The sequence below is a fragment of the Passer domesticus genome, chromosome 10 (assembly GCF_036417665.1).
Source record: "Passer domesticus isolate bPasDom1 chromosome 10, bPasDom1.hap1, whole genome shotgun sequence".
Classification (NCBI taxonomy): domain Eukaryota; kingdom Metazoa; phylum Chordata; class Aves; order Passeriformes; family Passeridae; genus Passer; species Passer domesticus.
In genome coordinates, this window is record NC_087483.1 from 36,998,470 (window position 1) to 37,026,015 (window position 27,546).

General features: G+C 41.7%; 2 protein-coding genes across 11 annotated transcripts in view; one reads left to right on the plus strand and one right to left on the minus strand.

Annotated features, from left to right (window-relative positions):
• Window positions 1-11: 11 nt before the first annotated feature.
• RAB3GAP1 (RAB3 GTPase activating protein catalytic subunit 1) lies at window positions 12-21,304 on the plus strand. 2 transcript variants are annotated; one of them, XM_064435218.1, is made up of 25 exons: window positions 12-108; window positions 213-268; window positions 1,097-1,172; window positions 2,436-2,568; window positions 2,803-2,881; window positions 3,532-3,651; window positions 4,259-4,424; window positions 4,512-4,611; window positions 6,953-7,034; window positions 7,528-7,596; window positions 8,176-8,249; window positions 8,958-9,050; window positions 10,405-10,574; window positions 10,881-10,979; window positions 11,099-11,271; window positions 12,172-12,226; window positions 12,514-12,867; window positions 13,911-14,048; window positions 15,289-15,516; window positions 15,962-16,058; window positions 16,151-16,254; window positions 16,364-16,479; window positions 17,388-17,490; window positions 18,952-18,972; window positions 20,254-21,304. In XM_064435218.1, exons 1-25 carry the CDS (start codon window positions 91-93, stop codon window positions 20,488-20,490), a joined length of 2,961 nt encoding a protein of 986 aa, XP_064291288.1. In that variant the 5' UTR covers window positions 12-90; the 3' UTR covers window positions 20,491-21,304. The 2 variants fall into 2 exon arrangements, with proteins under 2 accessions (XP_064291288.1, XP_064291289.1); XM_064435219.1 differs by lacking the exon at window positions 18,952-18,972 and having other exon boundaries at window positions 13-108.
• Window positions 21,305-21,356: 52 nt separating this feature from the next.
• Window positions 21,357-27,546, minus strand: part of ZRANB3 (zinc finger RANBP2-type containing 3) — a 40,629-nt gene continuing 34,439 nt past the window's right edge. For 8 of the 9 annotated variants that reach the window (XM_064435208.1, XM_064435215.1, XM_064435210.1 and 5 more), the window contains 5 exons: window positions 26,549-26,691; window positions 25,082-25,213; window positions 23,846-24,233; window positions 23,294-23,425; window positions 22,123-22,959 (listed from right to left, as the gene is read on the minus strand). In XM_064435208.1, the coding sequence (XP_064291278.1) occupies window positions 22,861-22,959; window positions 23,294-23,425; window positions 23,846-24,233; window positions 25,082-25,213; window positions 26,549-26,691 (894 nt within the window). In that variant the 3' untranslated portion in view covers window positions 22,123-22,860. Of the gene's footprint in view, window positions 21,475-22,122; window positions 22,960-23,293; window positions 23,426-23,845; window positions 24,234-25,081; window positions 25,214-26,548; window positions 26,692-27,546 lie in introns of those variants that run through there. The other variant, XM_064435209.1, reaches the window with a different exon arrangement.

Below are 27,546 nucleotides of genomic sequence, written 5' to 3' on the forward strand. Positions count from 1 at the left end.
CTCTGAGGGAGGTGCGGGCTGTGAGGAGGCGCCGCCCTCCGCCACGTTCCCGGCAGCCTCCGCCGCTGGGGGGGCCGGCAGCGGCGCAAGATGGCGGCGGACAGCGATGTGAGTGCCTGTCCCGCTCCTCCCGCTCGCCCCCCGGTCCCCGGCTCTCCCTGTGCCTCCCCCTGCTCTCTCCGCTCACCGCCTCTCCCGCTCTCTCCCCGCAGCCCGAGTCGGAGGTGTTCGAGATCACGGACTTCACCACCGCCTCCGAGTGGGAGAGGTGGGTGCTGCCGCGCCCCTCGCTCGGCGCGGGGGCTCCGCCGAGCCCGGCCCGGCTGCTGCTGCCGGGGACAGCCGGAGCCCGGGGATCGGCCGCTCCCCGAGCCGGGAGCTCCCGCAGCCCTTCCCGCAGCCCTTCCCGGAGCCTTTTCCCGGCTGGTCCGCGTTAGGCTCAGGCCGCAGCCGAGGAGCGGCTTAAGAGGCTCTAGTCGAGCTGTTTCTGAACTCTAGTGAAAGGTCCGGCTAGGGATTAGAATATACATTCACAAGGCTTATCTGTTTTCTAAGTAGGTGTCTGATTGTTAAGACAGTCATCTCGTAGCTGAAGCCATTAAGAGTTAGTACAACAATGTACGAAGAAATTTAAGGCGAAGAATTCTCTTGCACTGTGAATGTGTTATTTTTTTAATGCTTTTTCCAACAGTGATAACGTTTATGACAGGAGAACAGAGATTTCAAGTGCTGTGCTTTAAATCTGAATTTAGTGATAATTTTGTCTTAAATGCTTGTTTATCTGTTAAAAATGAAACAGGAGTTATGTGCTGCAGATGATACGTGCTGCAGTACCAGAAAAAGGTGAGATTCTTAAAATAGTCAAAAGATGCTCAAAGTAACTGTCATGTAAAATTTGAGCATAGGAAGACTGTTTAGTATACAAGGAAGCAGTTTTTCTGGCTTTACTGTGATACTTGTGGTGTTTGTTTTTTTGTTCTTTGGGCTTTTCTAAGGAATTCCATAGCTGAACAACACACTGCATGCTTTGAGGTGGCTGAATTATAATACAGGTTTAGTGTTCAGCAAACATTAATGCCTTTTTCCCTCCTGATAGATTTATTTCAAAAATTGAAGAAGTATTGAATGACTGGAAACTTATTGGGATTTCTTCTGGCAAACCTCTAGAGAAGGTCAGTTACTTCTGAATTTTCCTGTAGAATTTGAATTGCTAATTGTTGCCATATTGTTAATGAACACATGTATTTAATCTATTGCTGTTTTCTTAGGTGTGGCAGATAATGACTTTATTGGAGAATTTCACTGGTAGATGTGTCAATTTGAGAAACAATTGCTGTAAATTCATTGGTGGATCATCTACCAAACAGGCTGTTTCCCTGACAAAGATGGATCTTTCTGTAGGGCTTAGAGATTTTTTTTTTAAATTCTAAGTTTGAATCTGGAAACGCGCTCTGAGCTGCTCTAAATACTCAAGGAATCTTTTTGTCCTGCCTTGTGCCTTTGTCACACCTCATGTACTTATGGCTGAGGTTTGCACAGTGCTGCTTGTGACTCAGTGCGTTTCATAGATGGGAGAGATTTTTTCAGAGGCTAATTAGAGCCTTTGTGATGCTTTCTCAGTCCTGTGAAATGAAGAGGAAATTGCTGAGCTCTTCTGCACAGCAGTGCAGATTATCTCAGCTGGTTTGTGTGGAATGGCTGCTGTGTTTCCAGGGGAATCTCACTGCTCTTCAGTCTAGTCAGGCACAGAGCATTTGGAATAAAACTTATCTAATGAACTGCATATTAGCTGTCCCTGTATTCCTGCATGTCTTCTTTTCTAGACCAGAGCTCTCTTCTTAACACCCTGTAGGATCATTGTCCAAGTTGCTTTTAGTAGGAGCAGTGGTGCTGATTTTTTTAAACATTCCCATGTTGAATTTTTGTTTAAAAATTAATTATTCATACACGTTTTTTTTTATTGTAAGAATTAATTATTCTTACAAGTTTTGTAAGTTGTAGATAAAAGTAATCATTTGTTGGTGAAAGTAATTATCAAGGTAATATTTGCACAGAATAGTTTAGACACGGATGAAATCCCAGGCGGGAAATTTCTGTCTCTGGGCAAAACTGAGGGTGCACATCTTCAGATGTACAGTTGCATATGGGAGGATGCAATCTTTATTGCCATATAGTTCTGAAGGATGCAAGATGATACTTGATTTTTGAAGTGAACATGATTATGGCAACATGGATTTTAGCAGCCAGCTACCTTTATAATGAAGAGCTGTGAGAATTGCTTATGGAAATTAAATCATGCTGAGCCATCAGGCAGTAGAAAAATGTGTAATGATCAACATTATTGATCACATAGGCAGTATTTAAAAGTCTAGTTTTAAAGACTAATGAATGTTAACCTAAATTTATGAGATAATACCTTCTTTTTTTATACGCAGGGTATATTTACCACAGGAACATGGGAAGAGAAATCAGATGAAATTTCATTTGCAGACTTCAAATTCTCAGTTACCCATCACTATCTTGTACAAGAACCCAGTGACAAAGAAGGGAAAGAAGAGCTGGGAGAAGGTACCTGATAGTTCCCTTCCGTAGTTGTAAGGATAATGACAGAAGACAGTGTCAGAATGTGGAGTCCACAGCGTGCTGATTTGTGTCTGTGTGGGATTTTCTCAGGTCTGACGAGTGTGATCTGACATGCCTGCTTTTAGTTTGCTTTGCATTCACACAGTGAATTACAAGGCAGTTGTAAGTGAGCTGGATGGATGTGATGATGCATTGATTATGTATCAATTTTTGTCACAGATGCCCTTCCTCTGCCAATGCAGGACTTGCTGTGCATGAACAATGACTTTCCTCCTCGAGCCCACTGTCTGGTGAGATGGTATGTGTGCTGCCTCTCATCTCTACTGCAAATGGGCATAGCAGCTGGAAAATCTGGCACAATCACTTGTGTATTTGTTTTTTCAATTAGAAGTTAAAGCTTAAGTAAATTGTTTCTTTGTGCTAGACACAAGAAAGGAATGCAAAAAAAGCCTGGTATAGCGGGCCTGTCTTTAATTTGGGGGTTTTTTTTTGCCCCAAATATTTGTCTCAATTTCATAGATTAACCAGGCTTTTATATATGTAATATTTAGGCACATTCTTAGAATGGAAAGCTGCACCACCTTAACAAATAACAATTATATTCTTAGTAATGCAAATCTTGAGCACATAATAGGTTTGGTTCTAGAGAGATTGCTTTTATGTATAAACAGTTTCAGTCATTATGAACATAAACTGGAAAACCTCAGGACTGCTAGACCTGAAAGTCTCCCAGTCAAACACATTGCAGTGTTGGAATGGATTTGCAGCACTCCATACCCACTCAGTTCTTGACCTCTCTAAAAATAAAGAGGTACTTGCATCAAATTAACAGATTTCACAATTTGTCGGTGATAATTAGATTCTCCAGGTTGCAATATTTTTAAAGAGTCGTGTTTCAGCTGGCTTGCCAGGGACTAGAAATGTGCTTTTTTCTCTTTGCCTTTCAAGGTACGGCTTACGTGAGTTTGTGGTTATTGCTCCAGCTGCAAATAACGATGCTGTTATTAGTGAATCCAAGTGCAACCTCTTGCTGAGCTCCATTTCCATTGCACTGGGCAACACTGGCTGGTAGGTGAAAGCATAAACATTTTTACATGTAAAATGGAGGTAAAACTCCAGCATACTGCATTGGTGAGGAAAAAGTATTAAATTGTTAGCAAAATACATTCAGAGGTTTTTGTTTATTTGCACTGTAATATTGTTAGAGAAGGATTGAAGAAATCCCCATGTGTAAAGACTGAATCAATGTTTTGTTTATTTTAATTATTGTTTGAAAACCTTTAGGGCTGTTAAAAGCTACTAGAAGTTGTAGGAATAATATGTAATTTATTAAACACCACTTTTGCAAGAGGATTTCTTCCATATGTGTAGTAACAGTAACTTCCTAATCTTCCTCAAAAATTGTGTAGACTGAAAATGAGGTAAGTAAAGTCATGAAGCAGGCTGTGATTGTGGCATGGCATTCTGTTTAATGATTATATTAACAGGGATTTTCTGTGGTTCCTGGGCATTCTGTTTAATGATTATATTAACAGGGATTTTCTGTGATACCTGGGAAGTCTTTCAAAGTGTCTGAGGGGAAATATATTTTAAAGGTTGACATTATGCTAGAATATTCATCTAGTTGTAGAGAGCAGCAGGACACTAAATGATCAGAAGTATTCCTGTTCTGTAGCCAGGTGCCCCTGTTTGTGCAGATCCACCACAAGTGGCGCCGGATGTACGCGGGCGAGTGCCAGGGCCCCGGCGTTCGCACCGACTTCGAGATGGTTCACCTGCGCAAGGTGCCCAGCCAGTACACCCACCTGGCAGGGCTGCTGGACATCTTCAAAACCAAGATTGTGAGTATAAAACCGATGGGATGTGTTTAATGCAATATTTCTATTGATTTGCGCTTTAAGTTGGATTTGTTCTCTGGTATTTTGAAGGGCTGCCCTTTGACGCCTCTGCCTCCGGTTAGCATGGCTATTCGCCTCACCTTTGTGCTCCAGGACTGGCAGCAGTACTTCTGGCCACAGCAGCCACCAGGTAGGAGACTTGTGTCCTCAGAATAACTCATTTTCAGACAAGCAGTCAATGCTAAAGAAAATATTTGTGTATCTTGCCAGAAGAATTCTAACATTTTCTGCTTTGGTAGGAAAGGCTTCAGTCCAATCCCACTCTGTATGATGGGCAAGCCACCTGAAAGCTGCTCTCAGGTTGTAGCTCATGGCTGGGACAGGTGTTTTGGGTAGGGCTGTGCCTGGAAACAGGTTAGTCAGCATTTAGAAATACAGTGATGTTTCTAAAATGGTGGTATCCGTGTGGAATGAAAAGGGTGGCTGAATCTGTGAAGAATTCTGCCCTGGATTTCTTAGGGAAGTGTTTATATTAATATTTTGAAAGATGCTAGTACTTTGTGGGAGTTTTTGTCAATTGTTTCCATAAAGTATTCTGATACTTCACTATCTAAGTGTATTAATAGGTAAAAGCAGAAAATATTATATGGACCTCACTTGAGGTAAAGGTTTGGATTTTGATTATTGTTGACTCAATACCAAATTTAGTACAGGAGGAATTTCTGAACGAGTCTTTTGTTATGGTAGCCTTGCATGAAGGGGAGAAATAATGTATAGACTGAAATTTAAAATATATAGAGCAGACTAGATAAGTTTTTGATGTAGAGTGGTGCTGTTTAGGAAAAACAGAGGTAGTTACTTGTTTGGTAGTCTCAAAATGATCTCTTTTATTCTTGATGGTGATGCTGTCTTCCTTGAGTATCAAGGATTTGGTTTTAACAGATTTATTTTTATATAGGTAGTAGCAGAAAATAAATTACAAACTTCTCAAAGGCACACAAACCCATAGGAAAAAGGTAGATATTAGTTCCTCCTTAACATCAGTTTTATTAGTGATGTGATGTTTTAGGTACAAGGTGGTGGAACAGTTAAAATGCCCAAGTTCTTTTCTTGATTTGGTAGCAGTTTTACATAACAAGCTTGTGGTATTTAGGGTACATTTGGAGAGACAGAACTCATGTGGCCTTGGTTATCTAATTGTTTGGCTTTCCTTTGCTTAAAAAAGTACAGTAATCAAAATCCTGTGGTTTTGTGAGTGTGCAGTGAGATTGATTCTGTGCTCTGTAGCTAAGGAATGTATATTGGACATGTTTAAAGAGAGTCCTGCTTATCAGAGAGAGAAAATCAGTGCTGTTTTAAATGATAGTTCCTCTTTGGTTAACCAAGCTTACTTAAAGAACTTGTGAAATTAATTAGACAGATCTTATCTTTTTATTGTTTCTGCAGACACAAAATCTATTCTGTAGTCTCTCTTCCTTGCTGTAGTTACTCACTAAGTCAGGATCCCAGGTTTGTCATGGATGAGTTGTACCACCCTGATCATATTTCTGGACTGGAGCAGTTTGAATAACTTTCACTCCTTTAGTAGCAGTGTTGTGGTTAAGGGAGCCCGTGTCAAAGTGAGTTGCAGAAACTGGAGATGGACAGCATCAGTTTTACTGCTATTGCTTTTTGCACTTGTGGTTTTATGTTCACTGGGAAGAACTAGACCTGTAACTTATATACTGTCACTCAATTAGCTCTCCTCAAATAAAACCAAAGAATTTAAATGTCTTTTATCTTCTCTGCAGTAGGAATTATATAATTAAGTTGTGCAGATACTTCATCTGTGCTAATACCTCACTTGTTTTGTTTGTAAACAATTTGCCAGATGCAGTTAAAATTGCAGATCAGATGCTGTAATAGCATTATTATAATGACATTACAACACATTATTATTATTGCCCACTTTAATTTTTGTTAAGTGGAGGCTGTCTGGTTTTGAGTCATGTATTTGAAGGCTATAACATGGGAAGTGCCTGAGGGTGCTGGGAGGCATCTCTAAGTACCTGGGACTACAGGGAATCCCCCAGATTATTTGATTAAGTCCTCTTTTGATAAAATTGTCACCTTTTAAAAGTAGCTGTTTTGTCACTCTACAGAGTTGCTCTTCCAGAGTTTTCCTTTTCTGCTTGGAATTTATTTCCTGCCCAGGCATTTTTATGGCACTTTTGTGTCTGTTGTTGTGCCAGCATTGAATCTTTAGGGCTGTCTTTATTGCTATCATCATTGCCTGTTTGAAGGGAATAACCTTCCCTCAACACAAATTACAGGAATTGTATCTGTCCCTTGGAATGTCCTGGTTCAGTTTCTGTTGGGAGCAATTACTGGGACTGTATGTTAGGATTGTGTTCTCCTACCTCAGTCACCTTAGCTGCTCAGCTCTCCTCTGGTCATCCTGCAAGTTGCAGTCTCTGCAGTGAAATGAAGGTGGTGTGCTGCTTCAAATGGTCCACAAATTCTTTATGGAAACTCTGTTGATTTTTCTCCAGATATAGATGCTCTAGTTGGGGGAGAAGTTGGAGGCCTGGAATTTGGGAAGTTACCATTTGGTGCCTGTGAAGATCCTATTAGGTAAGAGAAGATTCAGAAAACTGTTTTATAACTTGCTTAATGGAGGACTTAAAGGTGTTATTTCAAATCTTAGCTTTGCCTAGCATGGCCACCTAGCATGTCCACCACTTAGCATGTCCAACAGACACTTAATTATTCAAGTGCATCAGAAACATCTGTGATAGATAATGGTTTAATAGCAAAAATCAGGTCATTTGTAAAATTGTCTGATGATGCTCAGAGTTAAAGCTCATATGGCTTTTACTATAAACTTCTGCAGTACCCCATTTATCTCTGAAATTATTATCTTGAAATATACCTCAAGATAAACCTTAAAAATTATGTGCTTTTGTGCATGGGTTGGACTTGCTCTGATGTGGGCAGTGAGAAAACTTACTGGAGAACAAAGAGAGAATCAAATATCAACTATCACAAATACCTTTCAAAACATGAACTGTGGTGGAGGGAACACTTTCTGCTGTCACTGAAAGACTGAAATCTTGGTTTGTTTCAGTGAGCTGCATTTGGCTACAACGTGGCCTCACCTTGCAGAAGGGATAATTGTTGACAACGATGTTTATTCGTAAGTATCTTGTCTCAGTTGCAAGTGAGTGTGCCTTTTTTTGCTCACTGCTGCATTTTAGTGTCATCTCAAACACTGTGTGGCTTCACATGTGAAAAAGAACCCATTTTGAGGAATGCTAATGTCGGCTGATAGAACATCTAATTTGGGAAAACACTTTTGAAATGCATTTCTGTGAGAAATTATTATTGTGTTGTAATCTCAACAGAACACAAACCCCTGGTTTTGAGCATATCCTCATGTTAGACTTGAAAATTTTGTATCACGTATTTCCTGGAAAAGATGATAGTGGAGCATGGAAGGTAAAAGAATTCACTGCTTGATATTCCTCTCCCAAAAACTGTCATCCAGGTTTCCTGCTAAAGGGGAAGAAGTATTTCTTGTTCATGTCATGCACACACATGAGAATAGGGACTCTTGTTTGCCGTGTTCTCCTGTGTAATGTGGTACTCACTGGTTATGACATGACATTTATTGAGAATTTGATACTCATTTTTCCAGTACTTATAGTGGCATTTGGTTTTCTTTTTTCTTTTTTTTTTCCTTTTCTTTTTCTTTTTTAAATTTTTTTCCCCCAAGTGACCTGGATCCACTTCAAGCACCTCAGTGGTCTGTGAGAGTTAGAAAAGCAGATAACCCTCAGTGTCTGTTGGGTAAGACATCAGAATTTCCTGTCTTCTCTTGCAGCTTTTAAACTAAAACTAAGTTATGAATTTAGAGTTGAGTTGTTGATCACCTGATGGTCTGTTTGCTCACTCCCCTTATTTTTTTGAGTGAACAGCATTTTGGGTTTCTTTTTCAAGAACACAAGCTTTGCAAACACATAAGTTCCTGTTGTAGTTTATTCTCTGTCTGTGTATGGTGAAATTCATTGCTGTTCTTATTTCACCAGGTTCCAGGGAATAAGAATTTTCTCTGTGTTCTGTGAAAATTTAGATTTCCTAAACACACTTTATTAAGTGTGTTTTGCATGTATTCATCTCCTTAGTTCAACCAACATTTCTGACAGGGAGGATTAATACTTTTGGAGAGCTGTACTCCTCTATCTGTCATTGCCTTTAAGCTTGTGAGGAACAGGGCTTCAAAATTTATCTTGTTTTGGGTGAAAGCTGTGCTCTGCAGAGGTGGCCAACAGCTGCCTGGGTGTGCATTTACCTAAGCTTTAATTATGTGGTTTTTGTGCTTCAGATAATTTAATTATGTGTATTTTGTGCACAAGATATTTGTGCTTCAGAACAAATTATCAGATGTTCTTTCAGAAGAAAAGATAAAAATTACTGTCCTTGGGGCATAATTTTGAGTGTTGGCTCATTGCTCAGTGAGATTTTTGGCTGAGTCCAGGAGTTTTGTTCCTCTGCCAGGGGACTTCCTTACTGAATTCTTCAAGCTTTGCCGGCGGAAGGAGTCAACAGATGAGATACTTGGAAGGTCTGCATTTGATGAGGAAGGAAAAGGTAAAACTAAAATCCAGCTGATTTGTGTTACTTGTATTTAATATTTTTGTGTTAGTTTATCTTTCCTGTACCCTTATCTTGACTGGTATTTATAACTCTTACACATTCGCTGTAATACTCCTGGGAATTTTCTGGCCAGGGCTTCATGGTGAAATTTCTCATAAATTCTAGACAAGTTCAGCTCCCAGAGTCTCAGAGGTACAATTGCCTCTGTTATGGTTGTGGCTGCTTCTTTTTACAGGAACATAAAAGCTTAAAATTTGACTAGAATGTACAAGAGTTGGTTATAGGGCGCATCAAATTTTTCTGTATATGTACTGTTGCTTTTTCCACTTCTTTCCCCTTTTTGTTGTACTCTGTAGTACATGTCAACAGTTTAAAGAGTCTTTAATCTGTTTGAAAGGCTCTGCTCTCATCCTTTCCATTTTAAGGACTTTTAAGGAAAAAAGAAAATTAAAACTTCCCAAATTATCTGACCAGCAAGTCAGGCTTTATCCTAACTGTATAAATACTGCCATCTTTTTGATGTCTCTGTCCCTCTCTTTGGCTTTTTTTTTGCTGTATATAGTGAAAATTCCCTTCCTTCCTGCTGCTTGTCACCTGTTCTTCCCTCCAAATATGAGTGTATTTTCCTTGGTTATACTTGATCTTAGTTTTGTAGGAGCTTGCTAGTGAGCTTGGAAAGGTGTTGGACTGAGGAGGGAGTGTGTTACTCCTAGTGCTTGGCATACAGCTCCTTCAGTCCTTCTTAGCTCTGGGCTTGCCAAGATGGGCTTTCTCAGTCTGCTGCTAATTATTCACTTAAATTTGTCAGCTCACTTTATAACAATACTAATTCAGTTTATTGTAAGAGACATTCTAGAGTTTACCAGCAGCAGCTCTGAAAAAAACCCAGTCTTTTGGTTTGAGAAGTTCACCTGAGGACTCTAAAACAGAATTGTGCTTACACTGTGTGAGGCCAGTGATTACTACAGGATTTATTTAATATTTATCTAGAGCTTTAGCATCTGCTGGAGCAGTCTCTGTTAACCTGCAGCTTTTGGCATACTCTGTTGGTAACTCTGCAGTAGCACTGCACTACCTGCAGCCAGCTCAGTCTAGACTTTGTTTGGTGAATTAAATCAAGGACAGTCTGTGACTCATTTGTGGCCTCCTTCTGCTGCCTGTATTTGCTAAGAGCAGTGAATGTCAGGCATGGAACCTGGCAGCAGAGGTGTAGCTCTGCTTCACAAGGGGCTAAATATCAGTACAAGATAAATAGGCTGATTAAGACAGGTGAACGCTCGAAGAGACATGTTGTAGTGTTTGGGGTTTTATTTTATTTTATTCTAAATGTTTTTATTTTATTTGCCAGAGGTTGGTGATATCACCCACGCGCTGTCGAAGCTCACAGAGCCAGCACCAGTCCCCATCCCCAAATTGTCAGTCACAAATATGGTTCACAGTGCCAAGAAGAAGATCCGCAAGCACAGAGGTGTGGATGAGTCTCCTCTGAACAATGATGTGCTCAACACCATTCTCCTGGTGAGTGAGCTGTCCCTGCACATGGGTTCAGAGAGCACATGGACTTCATACACTGATGCATTTGCTTTAGAGCCTATGGCAGATTTAAAGATACCTGATGTCAGTTCCAGTATTTGAATTGCATTTATCAGCTTCTTGGAACAGCCCAAGTTGATGCAAGTCTGTGTATTATAAGTGGGCTAACCTGATCTCTGAAGTCTGCTAACAATTTTAATTGTAGGGATTGCTGGTATGAAGCCTGCAGTAACTTTATGGAGAAAGTGGGAAATGCAAACTGATGGAAGGTTTACTTTTTTTTTCTTCAAGTTCTTATTTCCTGATGCTGCTGACAAACTTGCAGATGTATTTGAAAACAGAGCCAGCACTTCAGCAGGAAACAATCCTCCTCCAGAAAATGAAGATTATGTGAGTTTTGTTGAGTGACACAAGAGAGAAAGCAATTTTGAGTGTGTGTTTTTATAGATTCTGCTGTGTTTGCCCTATATCTTGTGATAATTTCTTGCTTTCTTTTGTTTCTTTCCTAGAATCTCTTCAGCCAGTTCAAATCTGCTCCATCTGACAGTCTGACATACAAGTTAGCTTTATGCCTTTGTATGATAAACTTCTACCATGGAGGAGTCAAAGGAGTGGCACACCTTTGGCAAGAGTTTGTGCTGGAAATGCGTTACAGATGGGAGAACAACTACCTTATTCCAGGGTGAGACTTCTTGTTGCTCCTTGGTCATAGAAAATGTTCTTTGTTCCAGGAGCTGAGTGGGGTCACTATGACTTTGAAACATATAGTTTTGGGGTTTTTTTAATTGCAAATGCTATCTCTGTTCTTATTACCCTACTTCCTTAATGCAAGAAAGGGCAGGGAGTAAAGACAAGCATCTGTGCCCTACCTTGAAAACTTCAAGATGCCTGGGGAAGCTCAACTTAGACATTCACTTCACTGTCTGAGTGAGGGTGAGGAAAAAAACTTACTGTGGTGTAGTTTCACCTCTCTTCTAAGGGAGCTGTTCCATTGCTGGTGCAATGGCCTTTTCAGGTATTCCAGCCCTTCCAGGTTCTGTCTGCTGCAGCAGAGCTTGGGGCAGACCAAACCAGGGGCTCTCTCAAGATGAGGTAGAGCAATAACCCACCCTGCTTTTAGGGTCGTGGTATTTTGGTTGGGGTTTGGGGTTTTTTGTTGATGTGACAGACTGGCTATTTAGTCACTAGTTTGTACTTTGAAATGGTTACACTAGCAGATAAAATAGAAGTTGAAATGTATAGCAATGACTCCACTGTATCATGGCACTTTTAAAAGTACAGTCAAAGATGCTTAATTCCTGTTTGAAAGCAGTTATCTTTTCAACTTCCAATTGGAAAACTGACCTCCAGGAATGCTGGGTGTTTCACACTAGTGTGAGTGATCTTTGAGCTCCTGAAATGACCCCTGGGAAATACATATAATTTAAATTCTGGGCTTGTCTACTGAGACAATAGAAGAGCTGTGTAATTTAAATGGTGGGGGTGGGTTCAATGTGGGGGTTTGTCCCTGTTCTAGATTTCATGTGATTTAAGACCACATGTGTATGAAATTGATAATGGTTACACTTCTACCTTTTGTTAGATTAGCTAATGGCTCTCCAGATCTGAGATGTTGTTTACTGCACCAGAAACTTCAGGTAAATATCCTAAATTTAAGTATTATTTTTCTCCTAAGGAAACTGTCAAAATTATAGCAATGATTAGCTAAATACATAGTTTTTGTAGATTTAGTTGTATGTTTTCTGGGTATGGAAATCATTTCTTGAGAAAAATTTTGTTACAGCAACAAGTTTAGTGGAATTGATATCTTTTAGAATTGTAAGACCTTTTCAGTGGCTCTACAGGTTTTTCTGTATGATTTTCTCCATAAGGGAAACAATTGCTGAACAATATTTTTTTTTGTTCCTTGAACTTGTTAAATTAGATGCTAAATTGTTGTATTGAAAGGAAGAAAGCAAGAGATGAGGGGAAAAGGGGAAGCATGTCTGATCGTTCACCTGGTGGTGCTTCTGGTGATGGTGCCAAAGGAGGAGACCACTCTGGAGAGAACCCTGACAAGGAAAAAGAATTTGGCAAGTCTTGGGAATCTTGGAGTGACAGTGAAGAGGAATTTTTTGAATGTCTCAGTGACACAGAAGATCTTAAAGGAAATGGACAGGAAAATGGCAAGAAAGGAGCAAAAGAGTCTGTAAACTTAAAACCAGAAGGTCGTTTGCACCCACATGGAAAACTGATGCTGCTGCATCCTGGAGAGCCTCTCTACGTTCCCATAACACAGGTGAGGGAGCAGGAGCTGAGCCAGATGTGCAGTGGAACACAGAATGTGCCTCCTACTTGGGATTGTGAAGCTGCAAACAGTTTGCGTGTTACAGCCTTGTCTATTGTTAAAATTGCTGAGTTTTTTGACCTGATACTTGTTTTTACTCTTTGAAAGTTAATGAGGCTGCTAATCTCACTCGTTCTTTGTTTTATTTGAGAGTGACTGTCCGTACCAAATTTCACTCCAAACAATACATTTAAACAAGAATTAAACTTCCTTGCCTACATTAAATTGGTTTTTTTTTATTTCCAGTTCGTGAAGCATCTTCCATCCCCTCCTTGCTTTCTTTCCTATAAAATAGGAGCTGCTGTGGTCCTTGCACCACGGAGATTTCTGCCTGACTTTGCACATCAGTTTTGCTGCTGTATTTGGTTTTTTCATAATTTTTCAGCACCATAGTCATTAGGTTTGGTGCCATTCTTTACAGCAGGTTTATCATCAAACAACTAGAAATGTTACCTGACATCAACAGGCTTTCCTGCAGAGTGACCAGGGATGGAGTAGGAGGTGCTGCTGTCACAGAAATTAGTTTGAAGTCAGCCATGCATGAAGAGTACAATGGTTTTCATTCCCCTGAGAGAAATTGTTGCTTTGCTTGGGTAAAACATATGAGCAGAGAGTAGTCAGGCAAAATGTTCTCAATTAATTATGTGCTGACAGTATCAACAGCAAAATATCTGCATTGCTTTGGGTAGATTTTCATGCATCTCAGCAAAATTGTACCAGTCAAACATTGCCAGGATTTCATTAGGATTTTGGCATTTTAGCAATTTATCCTTATATTGGTACCTCATTCCCAGGTTATTTTCTGTCTAGTTCCTTTGTTAGATGCACAACGTGAGGCTGAACTGTTTAAGCAGTAGAAAGTCGAGGTAATTTCCTTTGACAACAAAGGAAGCAGAGTGATCTAGGGGTGAGAAGGAGCTCCTTGCTTCTCCTGCCTTGCCCCGGGCTGACTCCAGGAGGGGCTGTGAGTGACGCTGTGTGTTTCCCTGTCGCAGGAGCCAGCCCCCATGACTGAAGACCTGCTGGAGGAGCAGTCGGAGGTGCTGGCGAAGCTGGGGACGTCGGCGGAGGGCGCTCACCTGCGGGCGCGCATGCAGAGCGCCTGCCTGCTCTCCGACATGGAGTCCTTCAAGGTAGCACTGCTGTGAAATTACCCTGCTTGCTTCTTCATTTCACTGACCCTCTTGCTTGTGTTGGGCGGTTCTGAAGATTTCTGTGTTTATTTTTCCTCCACAAAACAGTTTGCAGTTAGTTTCAAATTGAAAATAAAAACGCATTGGGAAAATTCTTGGCACGTTTCAAATCTATGAGGATGTGATCTGTTACACTGTAACATCCCAGTAAATTTACACAATGTCTGTGGGAAGGGGAAAAACACATCCAACATACAGCTGACCAGTTGTGAATTAAAACAGACATTCATCAGGTTGGGACTGGACTAACTGTGGTTTTGGGTTTCATTTCCTGTCTGAGCTCTGCAGAGGGAGCTAAGAGCACATCCACTGCTGTCATCATAGGAGCTCAGCACTAAAAAGATTGGAAATTCTGTAGTGAAATAGCCATATATATATTTTTAATTATTGCAGTCTTTATGGTAAAAGGATATAATGTGCTGTACAGTTAGAGTATTTATAATATAACAGTTATCAGTTTATTAACTGTGACTCATGGCATATTAGGGATATGTGGAAGTTTTATTTATATGGTGCAAGTAATCTAAAATCTCAATGTAAAAACAGAGAACTATAATTGGAAGCACAAATACATTCTTCATAGGTACATCAAATTGAAAACTGAGATTCCTTTTATGTTGTGGATCTATAGATGTAGTTAATTGTGGTAAAATTGCATCTATGAAAAATGAAGTTATTTTTGTTTGGGGAAGATTTTTTTTTTAAGTTCCTTTTGCAAAGAGGAAGAAATAGTGAATTTTGTCACTAGAGTGTTAAAAGATGGAAAGTCAGTGCTGAAAGCATACCTAGGCAGCCCACTGATTCTTTTAGTCTTTAATGGGATAAGCTTAGTGAAAATTCCTGTTTATTGCATGTGGCAGGTGCCAGGTAGAATCTTAACAGCATAATTTTGAGCTTGCCTGAAATAATTGATGAATGTAATGAATGTACATGTAGCGGGTGGTGAGAAGGTGATTTTTTTTTTGCTGCTGATGTGGGTTTTACCCCTTGCCATTGTCTTGGTTTATGCTTTATTCCCTCTGTCCTGGTGCACAGTTTGTTGGCTGTGGACAAAAGAATTTCCTGAGTTTTGTCTCTTACTCTGTGCTCTACCCACTAAACCACACTGCCCTCCTACCCAGGCTGTCATGTTTTTGTAGGATTTTTCAGGAACAAATTTTCTGTCCTCTCTTCCCTGCAGGCAGCTAATCCTGGCTGTTGTCTGGAGGATTTTGTGAGGTGGTACTCGCCTCGGGACTACATCGAGGAGGAAGTGATTGATGAGAAGGGGAATAAAGTCATTAGGGGCGAGCTGAGTGCCCGGATGAAGATTCCCAGCAACATGTGGGTGGAGGCCTGGGAGACAGCAAAGCCAGTCCCAGCACGGAGGCAGAAGAGGCTTTTTGATGACACCAGGGAGGCTGAGAAGGTGAAAGCTCCGGGGCTGGTGCCAGTCTGGGCTCCCTGCAGCCCTTCCTTCCTCCCCCTGCAGCATTTAAACACTGACAGGCCCTTGCACTGTGTCCTCGGAGTTACTGAACTGTTTAGTGCAGGGCTTAGGCTTGATTGGAAATTCCTGCTGCTGTACAGGAGGGTGTTTGAAGTACCTAAAAGTATGCAGTGTTACTTAAGTATTTTCTTTAAATTATTAGTAAATAAATCAGATTTTTACCTGCATATGTGTTAGGAACATTTTAGTTTCCTAATACAGTTATTTTTAGTTTCATTCCAACCTGTTGGGAGAATTAATGCAAAACTGCCTCTCAAGTCTTACAGTGGTGTTCCATTCTTGGAATTCATCTTTCCAAGGTAACCTCATCTATCTTTGGGAACTAGTTTTGGTCACTAAAATATTAAATTTTCTAATGTTGCAGGTGCTTCATTACCTTGCAATTCAGAAGCCAGCTGACCTTGCAAGGCATCTCCTGCCTTGCATCATCCATGCAGCTGTACTCAAGGTAAAGGAGGAAGGTAAATAATGTTTAATAAATTATTAAGATAGTTAAGGGGGGACAGTGATGTAACAATCAATAATTACAACTTTGTTTCTTTCCTTATAATAGAAGCAGTAGAAGATATATCTTCAGTTAAGAAGATTATTAAGCAGATAATATCCCATTCCAGCAAAGTGCTACGGTTTCCCAATCCAGAGGACAAGAAGTTGGAAGTAAGGCTTTTGTAGTAGCTGGGGCTGAAAACCTGATTGACTTTTGCACTGTTCAGGGCAATGTTAAAAGAACATCTTTTTAATTTGCCCTTTAATTCAACTCTTGCAGGAAATCATCGCTCAGATTATGAGTGTGGAAGCCATCATTGCCAGGGCAAGGTCTCTCAAAGCAAAATTTGGGGTAGAGAAATGTGAAAATGAAGAGGAGAAAGAAGATCTACAAAGGTGACTTTTTTGAATTCTTATTTTTCACTGTGTTGTTTTGCTTATCCTCCAATGCCCTACTTTCAAAACTTAGGACAATGGTGACAATAAAGAAATATTTAGGAATCATATTTGGGTATTCCTGTCACTAGACTGTCTAGAAATTATGTGTGTGGGTACCCTCAGTGCTCCTCCAGTTAAGCATCTCTTTGGAGACATTTGATCCAGGTTTTTTTAATAGAATTTGGTTTTATCTTGATAGTACTGGGGACTTTTTTTGTGTATATAAAAGGTATATTTGATGAACTCTTGTTACCATACCTAAAATTAGGACTAGAAAGTTAGTATTTTTTATAAATATTATGGAATGAAATAGCCCCTTCCACAGTTGTTTTCTTATTCTTGTCTCATTGCTGGTGTGAAACATCACAGAGCAGCTCTGAATTGAGAGTGACAAGGAATGTTCCCTTGCATCACTACCTGCTGTCAGGTTATTTACTTGCTGCTCAAGATGACTAATATGTTATAAAACCCAAGTCAACTTCTTGCTGCTGTGCTGGGAGGGAGAGATGACATTTGTGCAGTACATGTTGGGAGTTCAGAGATGTGGTGTCTGACCAAAGCAATGTCTGTGTGCTAAAGAAAATTGTCACTTTGTGAATACTTCTGCATGGCCAACACCATGGAGGCTTTCCTGTTGATTTTATACACCTGCTTTAGGAGTCTGAGCTTCATTCTTAGGTAACTGAGAGGAGGACTTTTTCCTTAAACCTTTAGAACAGAGAAGCAAGAGAATCTGCCAGTTCTCACTCTGAGCAAATGATGCTTGGTGAAGGCCTTGGACAGAAAACAGCTCGTTTAGGTCAGCACACTGGATCTGGCCAAGGATTAACCATTCCTTTTTCCTTTTCAATCATTTGTTCCATCAGATTTGTAAACAGTCTCCTGGAGCAGCCAGAAGTGTCAGTTGTTGGTGCAGGAAGAGGACCTGCTGGCAGCATCATTCACAAGCTGTTTGTGAATGCTCAGAGGGTAAGAGAGCTCTGGGTTGGGCTGCAGTCACTTCTGATTTAACCAGAATGAGCCAATGAGTTACCATATGGTGCCAGTGTATTTGTCTGCATATCTGCATGTATTGTCATGTATGTGCTTGAGATGTTTTCTGTGATGTTCAACATGATTTTGGCTGTAACAGAACCTTGCAAGACCAAAGAAAACTGAGTGAGCTGGGATGTTAAACAGTTGAAGCCAGCTGGGTAGACAGAGGTGTCAGTAATGCTTTATGTGCTGCCAACAGTAACATCAGTAATGCTATTAAGGCAAGACAAATTTCTGCCTTCTCACAAGGTTAAGTGTTGATTGTTTCACAGAGGAATGTAGAGAAACAGGTTGTAATATTAGATATTTTAGAAGCAGTAACTTCTTAAACTGAGGCTTATGCTTGGAATACTTGAGATTTTTTCTGTGGAAACCAGCATGCTTAGGAAGTTTCAGTTCTTTTTCAGCTCCTGCATTCATTTTACCTATTGCCAGGGTTGCATCTGTTTTCTGGAGACCCTTCCCTTGCTGATATTGACATAAATGTTGCCTTTTTCTCTTAAGCAGTCTTTGGAATAATTAGTCTGAAAGTATTGATTTCCAAACCTCATGGACTGCAATCAGCCTTCAGTTTCTATCAGAATTACACCTCTTCATAGCATCAGATTTTCTAACTCAAATTTAACTACAGTGGTAATAACAAGGTAGCAGCCTGAATTCCCATTAGGAAATAATTGCTGGAAAAATGTTGTGATTGGGTGTTAAACACTTTAAAGGGATCAGTGCTTTTGTATTAATCTGTATTTTGCAACTCGGCATAAAAAGGACCATTCTGAAAACAGACCATGGTTATTCTGAGGCATGAAAATCAGGACACTTCTTTTATTCTTCCAGTCTCTAAGGAAATTGTGTTTCCAAACCTGAACCTGCTAACCAGCCACCCTTTTAAAAGGCCAAGATCTGTGCCCTGTAAGGATGCACACATATGCACTTGCCTCTTTAAAAGAGGCAGTGGGTTTTCAAGTCTAAGTTTCTGCCCTTAGGATGTGTGCAAATTTCTAGGGTTGTGTTTTGAAACACCACTGACTAAAGCAGGGTTACAGGTATTTCCCACTAGTAGCTGGTCAGTGTTAATTAAGGTTTCTTAGTGGGACAGGAACCAACTTGCTACAAACCCCACAGTGTTTAACCTACCATGAGTTATTTCAGTAGAGAGCTGTTTGGTAAATAGAAGTGAAATGAGTTCCTTGTTCATTACCTTTTGAACCTGGACTCTCCTCTGTGTATGTGTTCTGTTCTTGAGTTTTCTCAGGAAAATTCTGATAGCCAGTGCATGTTCTTGGAGTGCATGATGTCTCTTAAACCTACAGTCTCCTCCTAACCTCTTGTAAGTCACCTCTGACTTGCCTTTGTTTCTGTCTTTCATCACTGGTTCTTTTCTCATCCCTTTCCAAGCTGACTGAATCTTCTGATGAGGTAACCAACTTTGTCCCTCCTTTCCCTCTCATCTTCTCTGCATAGAGCTGAACCTTCTGGTGGATATAGTGCAGCAGCCAGATTTAGTTTGTACTGGTGTTCACATGTTGAGCATAAAAGCAACTTTTTGTTTCCAGAATGGTTTTTCTGCATTCACACTTTATTTTCAGAGCCTAATAATGCATAGTGAAAAGAGAGAGAAATGTTTAAAAAAAAAAAACCTGAAAAAACAACTCTCAAAAAAACCCAAACCAAACAAAAAACGTTTATTCAAGTGAGTATTGATGTTTTCTCATACTGAAATATGTGGCCATGCCTTTATATTCTTTGTTGATGTTTTGGGGGGAGATGGTGATGAACAATTAGCTGAATGCTACATTCCCAACACTAGTGCTTCCTGAAGCTATGGAACTTTTTGGACATCGATATTTGGGAAAGAAGCAGGGTAACTGTGTCAAGTGTAGCACAGGGAAGATCCTCTCTGTTGGTTTTCTCAAGCTGTTCCTGTGGGAACACGTGGCACTTGTCCCTGGAAGGTTCTGTGGGACAGCCTGCAGAGCCAAGCAGGGCTGGGTGCCCTGCTCCTGGAGAGGCTGGGAGCAGGGGCAGCAGCAAGGGACCACAAGGAGCAGCCAGTGGCTTCTGCCACACCTCAGTGATGGTGCCCGTGTGGAGTTGTACATGCTTGAATTAGGAAGGACCCTATTAGGGTATTGTTGGATGTGTGTACATCCATAGGTATAGGTAAGCAGGGAGTGTTTATGGGGCATGCCAGCCCTTCTTCCAGTATCCAGGTGTCAGGGTTGCTGCTGCCTGGCTCTGAGACAATGAGCAGCCATCGGGATTGTGCAGCAGGGGGATTTCAGCAAGGCTCTCTGGCCATGAAAAGCCATCCTGCAGTAGTTTTGGAGTCTGAAAGGCAGGTGACTGTCAGGACTGCAGTACTGGCACTGATGATTTTGAAGGGGAAGCTGCCTCGATCTCCTGTAGCTGCAGGGAGCTGAGGAGAGCACCCTGTCTGAGAAAGGGCCATTTCCTTCAGTCACAACCCTTGCTTCACACTGCCACATCAGAACTTCAGCTGGGCAGAGCTTCACCATCCACACGAGGGTTCTTCCATCTGGTTACGTTCGCTTTATTTCCTAGCATCCCATTAGTGCTTTGCTCTGTGTACACATAAAGCCTTTAGCTGTGTTCCCCATTTCTAATCTTCCTCTGAGAGCAGCTTTCCGAGTCCCAGTGTTAGGCAGCAGCGTGCCCTGTCGCTGTGCTCTGTGGCAGGTCCCCGCCGTGCCGCCGCTGGAGGAGGAGCTGCGGCGCTCGGGCTCGCAGGAGGAGCGCAGGCCGGGGCTGCAGTCGGAGTTCCCCCCGCCCGCGGGCCGGGAGGTGATCCTGCGCGCCTCGGTGCCCCGGCCCGCGCCCTACTCCAAGGCGCTGCCGCAGCGCATGTACAGCGTGCTGACCCGCGAGGATTTCCGCCTGGCCGGCGCCTTCTCGGCCGACACCACCTTCTTCTGAGCCCGCCGGGACGCTCTGCTGCGAGGGAGCGGCAGCCGCAGCGCTGCTCCCCAGCGACCTGCACGGGCCGCCGCGGGAGGCGGCTGGAGCGGCTCGGCTCCGAGGTTTGGAATGGCTTCAGGATGGTTCAGACTTGCCCTGCGTTAGCTTAACCACGGACCTGAATGGGCTGTGTGCAGATATTCATGTTGAAATTCATGCAGTATGTGCTGCTTCACACTTCAGGATCAGACTTTATCAAGTGACGTTAGTCTACTTAAATTGATATATATATAAACATTAAGTAATTTATATTTATTACTAATCATAATCACAGAGCCCAGTATTTTTTGGTTAATCACTGTTTCAAGTGCTTCTGAAATATCCTTATTTTTATTTAAAGTGTACAGTTCATACTCTAGTTTGTGCTAAACTCTCCCGGTTGTCCAGATCTCGTCACTTCTCCCAGACGGAACTAAGTGGACAGTGAGTCTGACAGCCTGCAGTGGATCACTGAGGGGTTGGGATACACTGTATCCTTCCCTTGGTGCAAGGGCCAAAGCTGGATGGAAATGACACCCCAGAGGTGTTTCACTGTGAGCAACTCACTGGTGTTTACCCAGGCTCTTTGTCTGCTCTCCCTGTCATCGTTGGGAGAGGAGGGGACAGCTCTGGCCCCTCTGGCCCCTCACCCCACCCGTGCCAATGTTGCTTTACAGTGACCTTCATCTGTTTGAATGAGAATCAGCAGATCAGCATTACTTACAAATGTACAAACAGCTGCAATATTGTGGACATTGCTCAATAAATATGAACGTACTGTTGGCTCTCAGTATTCCCATGCTTTTCTATGCCCTCCTTGCATGCTCTGATCCAGGAAGGACAGTGTGACTATACTGAGAGTACAGAGAGCTGAGTTCTGCTGGTAGTAGCAGGATCCCAGGTGTTACCCTAAAACTTCTTTGAGGGGACAGGGAGCAGAGTATTTTTTCCTCACGTAAAGTTCTGTGAAGTAGAAATACATTTTTCAGGATGAAGAAGACTTAACAAGGCAAAATCTTGTCACAGACCTTCAGGCTGTTTGTGTGTTCCCTCACACAAACACACACACTCACTTGGGGTAAGTATGATAAAGACCTGCAGCTGTTCTTTAACTGTGTGGCTTCTTTATAATTACTTACACCAAACAATTCCTGATTTACTGGTAAGTAAAATTTAGGTTAAGCTTCTTCCCCACTACTTCTGGTTTCCTCCTCTCTAATGACATACTACACTGCAATGTGGTCTCTTGTAGGCTGCAGAAACTTGAAGGACTCTCATACTTGGTTATCAGGCTGTTCCTACTTGGTCATTTAAAGTGCTGGAGAGGTGATTCCTCTATCATACTCAGTCACCACAATCATCAACACAGCCTGTTAGTTTGACTGTAGAAAACGGTGCGCTCATGCAACTACCTTGTCTTATACAGTCTTTATCTCTGTTCAAGAGTTACAACTTTAAAGATTTTCCTCAGAAGGATTTTTAAGCTTATTTTAAGTAGCTGTAGTTGGAATTTCAGGCCTGCACTGTGAGATGATGTGTTGTGCACAGCTCTGCTGTATGAGCTTACAGCTCAGCATTTGGGGGTAGGAGAGACAGCATAAAAAAAAATCATCAGGAGAAAGAACTGTATTTATTTAAAATAACTGTAAAGCAAGCCAGGTAAGCAGTCCAAAATTACCAGTATCTCTGCAATCTCATTAAGGAGAATTTGACTGTAGCATTTCCCAGAAATGACCTTTGATGAGATAATTGCCAATATTTAATATTTCCTATCCTGAGTAACGCTTCACTACAAGCTAGTTTAAGTAAAACCAGAATTCAACTGACATCAATTCCAAATGCCAAAATCCTCTACGTCAGGCCCATGCCATGAGTTAGCCTTCTGTGGGTGAGCAGCACTAGAGGAAACAAATCATTTGTGCTAGTTTTTGTCATAATCACTGTATTTTACTCTGTGGTTTTGGTATGTGAGCAACAAAAGGAATTGAAACTAAGACACCTTCTAGGTCCATGAAGTTCCCAGTACAATTGAACCCAGTAATACCACCAGCAGGTTCAAGAGAACTTCCTTAAATTCTTGCAGCCCTAACTACCCTGCAAGAGGAAACCATAATTCTTCAAAATGGCATTAAGGTTATACACAGAAATTTAGCTCTAAACCAGGGCCATTAAAAAACATGATGATCAAGTACTTTGGATGTTACAGATAATTTCTTTGGTTTCATTCCTTATTTTCTTCTCTCTACCAACAGCATGATATAACAGCAATTTCTGTTAAATCAGTGCAAGAGGAAAACACTAACGATATTGGTTTCATAGTCACAATGTACCTGAATGTATGTTTTTACTTTACTTCTTCACAAAAAATTTGGTGATGTCACAGGCATACTTTGCAGCTAAAGACCTTCTCTTCAGCTGGCTTCTTTCCTTGGCCTGCTTTGCAGTTCTCTGCAAAAGAGAGAGAGAGACAGGTTGGTTCAGTGAGTATTGATACTTGGAAACATGTTCTGCAGAAAGCATTAGCCCACAGTTAAACTCCAATCTGTCTTTGCAGTAGACAGCATGAGGAAATGCAAATGTTTATTAAGGCAACATTTTCCCAAATCCAGAGGGAACTGTCATATTGTAATAGTTCAATGCTGCCTTTCCACCTTGGCTGTATGGGAGGCTGTGAGCACTGGGGTTCTGCAGCAGGAGGGAGCAGGGCTGAGGAGGAGCTAAGTGCAGTTTCCCCCTGCTGTTCCCTGCGAGAGGACCAGGATTCCTGGCTGCACACACTGACCTCCCTGTGGCAGGCTGTGCAGAGGGTCTGAAGGTTCTCCAGGGAGCACTGTCCTCCTCCGCTGTACACGGGCTGGATGTGGTCCACCTGCCAGAACTGCCCCTCCGCCGGGCTCCTGATCATCTCATTCAGCTGCAGCACACAAAGGACAGGGCAGGGGTGAGACACTCCTCAACTACATGGACACCCTGCTGTAGGAACAAAGCAATCCTGGGAAGTAGCTAGCTATAGTTTTCATCAAGATAAAGGAAGCCAGCCTTGACATTTTTTAGTTACTCCCACTGGACAGGCAACAACTCTGAGCAGTTGGCATGTTTTTAGCCAGCCCTGGCTGTACATGTGCCTCCCTACAGGAGGTACACAGAGCTCTGATGCCTGTGCCATTTAGAGGTGTTACAAGACAGTGGGATTTAGTTAATTTGATTGTTTTTAAGGACTTGGTTTTTTCTTGTTCTGCTGTTGGTGCTATCTTAAATCTGTCAGAACACTTTTGGCTGTCTGAACTCTCTATACACAGAGCAGCTGTTACTGCTGAAACCTCAGAACCATCACCTGCCCAAGGGGAAGGTGAGCCATCCAAGAGCTCTCCAGAAGCTGCTTCCTCTGGCTCCTGGGTGCATCCCTGACGCTGAGGTAAAGCTCCTGGGCGTTGTGCTGGCAGCACTGGCACACGCCGTGCTCGATCTGGAACACCTTGGAGCGGAGGTAGCTCTGGCTGGAGCGGATGGAGAAGTCCTCCTGGCAGGCGTGGCAGCAGAAGCGCGTGTCCCAGGCCGGGCAGCCCAGTGGGGGCTCAGCTGTTGGCTGCTGGCAGCTCAGACACAGAGGGGTCCCCTGGTTGTCCAGGGCCTGCAGATACCCTTTGGACAGGGAGGAGTCTCCGGCATCAGTCTGCCCTGCAGGAAGGGCTGAGGAGTCGTTTCCAGTTTCTGGAAGCAATCTGATGGCAGAGAACAAAGTACAGCTCTGGCTAAATGATGTATTCAGCAGCCCAGTTCATGGGGGGTTTATGCACTGTGTATTTCAATTAGATATCTTTTATGTTCTGAAAAATCTTTATGTTCTGAAATTTTTTAGCTGAAATAATACCTTGCGCTCAGATTGATACCTGCACAGTGCAAAAATCCTTTACTTGCTTTACATTTCCATTTAAACAAAATTTGGCAATAGAACAAGGCAGATTTGTCTTCTGCACATCTTACTACGCTCAATTATTAGCTGAAATAATGCTGTATTTATAAAGACATGGTGATTTCTATCAGGCATAAAAAGCAAAATGTTTTAGCCCCCTCTTTAACAGAAGTAATAAAGTCAAAGGAAAGATCCTAGTTTCTCTATACAATCTCCGTGGCTGCCTATGAATTTCCTACTCAAAACAAAGTAGGATACACAATGCTTGTTTAAGAAAATATTTTACATGGCAAATTTCTGTTTGGAATTTTCACTTCTTTGTTCCCATTTTTTTTAATTCTTAGGCAAATTGGGTGTCCTCAATTTGATATTGACCTCACAGGAGGGCTGAGCTAACATTCTTTTCTCTAACTGAATCACATAACTATTCTCTTGTTTTATGTTAGTCAGACTCAGTTAATTAGCAGCTCTGTCAGCAGACAACAGATGAAATCTGAATTGTTAAAAGAATAAAACAGAGCTCATTAGCACTACAGCAACTTTCTTATCTAACTACTGTACTTCAGCAAAGCAGACATTCATAGCAAATAATTTTACTACCATTAAAAAAATGTGGCAAAAGAACTTAATCATCCTATTGCATGAAAATAAACCTACTTTGTGGATGGTTTAGGAGAAGCAGCCTTGTCCAGAGAAGCCCCCATTTCTTTGGAGATGAGGCGAACGCTGCCCCCGCTGCTGCTGGCCTTGAGGAGCGAGGCTGCTGCCACGTCCTCCCTGGTCACATACCTGAGAGAGGGACAAACCCTGTCAGCAAGGGGAGCAATCTCCCTCCAGGAACAGCACATTCACTTCACACATTCCTCATTTTCTGGAGGAGAAATGAAAGTTTGGGAAAATGTGTTTTATATACTTCCATATTAAATACCCTTTTCTAAAAGTGAATTCTAACCAGTGAACAGGTAACTTGGTTTGTGCATAACAATTTAAAAATTACTGCAATTTGATACTGCCTGCCAGTGAAACCTGAAAGGCATTTTGTTTCAGTTAGGTGATGTCTCAGTGACACTGGATAATCCAGAAAGCTTTACATGCTCTGGAGGACTCCTTGCTCTGTTACTTGTGTTTCATCTCTCCACTTTATTTTCATGTGAAACCCTGTAAAATACAACTGCTCTGAGTTAAAAACTTAAAATTGTTTCACAGAAACCACTATTCAGACAACTTCTTTTGAGGACATCTCTGATCTGAACATCTGCCAAACCCTACACCCCACCCTACAAGGCTGCTATAGGTCCTGGTAGGTTTTCCAACACCATTCACTGATTTTTCCTGTACTTCATGGGAAGGCACAATCAGGCAAGAGGTTAACACTTACTACCCTCTGCTTCTAACACTACTGGAATTACAAACTATTTATTTACTTCATTCTTACCTATAGCCAAAATAGAGTCACCCTGAGGAATTTAACAGTAGGGATTGAGGGGAATAGGAAGGTTTTAGATGGTTTGCATGACATGTTCTGTGCAGAGCAGTGACAACACTGAGGCTACAAATGTCTGTCAAGGAAGACCACATCAGAAAAAGAAAGGCAATCAAAGGTACATTTAGGTTTTAACAAGGATCAAACACCAGCTCTTTTCAGTGGCACTCAGCAAAGAGAAACAGTTTTGAGAAATGTCATCCACAGAGAACAGAACTGCTTAAAGAAAAAACAAGAACTGGAAAGGGTTTGAGTTGGCTGTGAATTATGAATAAAACATTATCTCACTGATGGCAACTAATGATTTATTTCTGCTTCTAGGTGGGGAAAACACCCTTTGACCTTACTTTTCTGCTGTGGCCCTGAGGTCAGGGTTTTTCCTTTAAAAACACCTGGCAAGTTCCAGATGTTGAAACATGCAGTGCAGCAGAGCCAGAGCAGCTGCTGAATGGGGCACAGAGCTGGGCAGGGAAGAGACACTTCCAGCAGATTCACCAACATGCCTGGCTGCCTCTGTCACTCTGAAAAGCAATCACTGAATGTCCAGTTCAGACTTAGCATCATTCCACTGAAGGCCACATTAAATAAATCAAACTTTCTGCAATAATTAGTAGAAGGAATTAAAACCAAACCCCACACACCTCTTTGTGCTGCTGCCCACTGACTGCTTTTTAGACAGCTCCTCTGCAGCATGAATGGGACTGCAGAATATCTGACCACTTTTTCTGACAATCTTCTGTTTCATTGCTGTTAGATGAGTCCATTCTTTCACAAACCTCAGGATCTGGCAGAGAACATGACAGTCAGCAGCAGGACAGGCTTTGCACAGAGTTAATTACAGCAGAACAGTGCCATGGATTAGTGCATTCTACCCTGGCTGGAAACAGCTCCTACAACCAGAGATGGTACTTTGAAGTAACTCTTCACACCCCCCATGTGTAGAACCCACTCAGTAGCTGCTTCACACAACAGCTGGTTCAGTCAGTCAGGCATCCCCATTACAAATTTAAATTCCAACCTTGCTGGAGAACCTACAGAAAGAATCAGTTTTATTCCTACATGATGATTTTCTGTTTGGAAAATCAGATTTTAAATTAAGCAGAAAATATTTCCCATCCAGTTTAAATGTGGATTTCCTTACTTGAGTACTTGTGTTTGCAGTGTTCTTCTCAAACCCCATTATGAACGGGATCTTTATTCCTAAATTAACTGAATGTCTCTGTGGAGCTGTGCCTGACAGTGCTTTGAAAACTGTTAGTAGACCAAAGGGAGAGTGAGAATGAAGGCCTGCTCAGGCCTGCAGCTCTGATACAATCTAGAACATTCTTATTTAGAGTGTGGTTCCATTTCATTCAGAACCTTTAAGAAGTTATTTTCTTGACTTATGAAAGTTAGCAACCAATCCTGTAAATGAGAAATTAAATGATGCCTGGTTAATTCCTTCTACTGCAGTGTGAACAGGAGGCACAATAATTTGCCAGAGTAACAGATTCCATAATTAATATTCACATCAACATCTGTAAGATTGCTTTGATGAAACTGTGCCTATATCCCAAGGCCTGGCAGTATTCTGCATTTATTTCTGTAAAAGTAAGTAATCTTCTTCTGCATTAAATATTATATTACTGTGCCAGTAGAA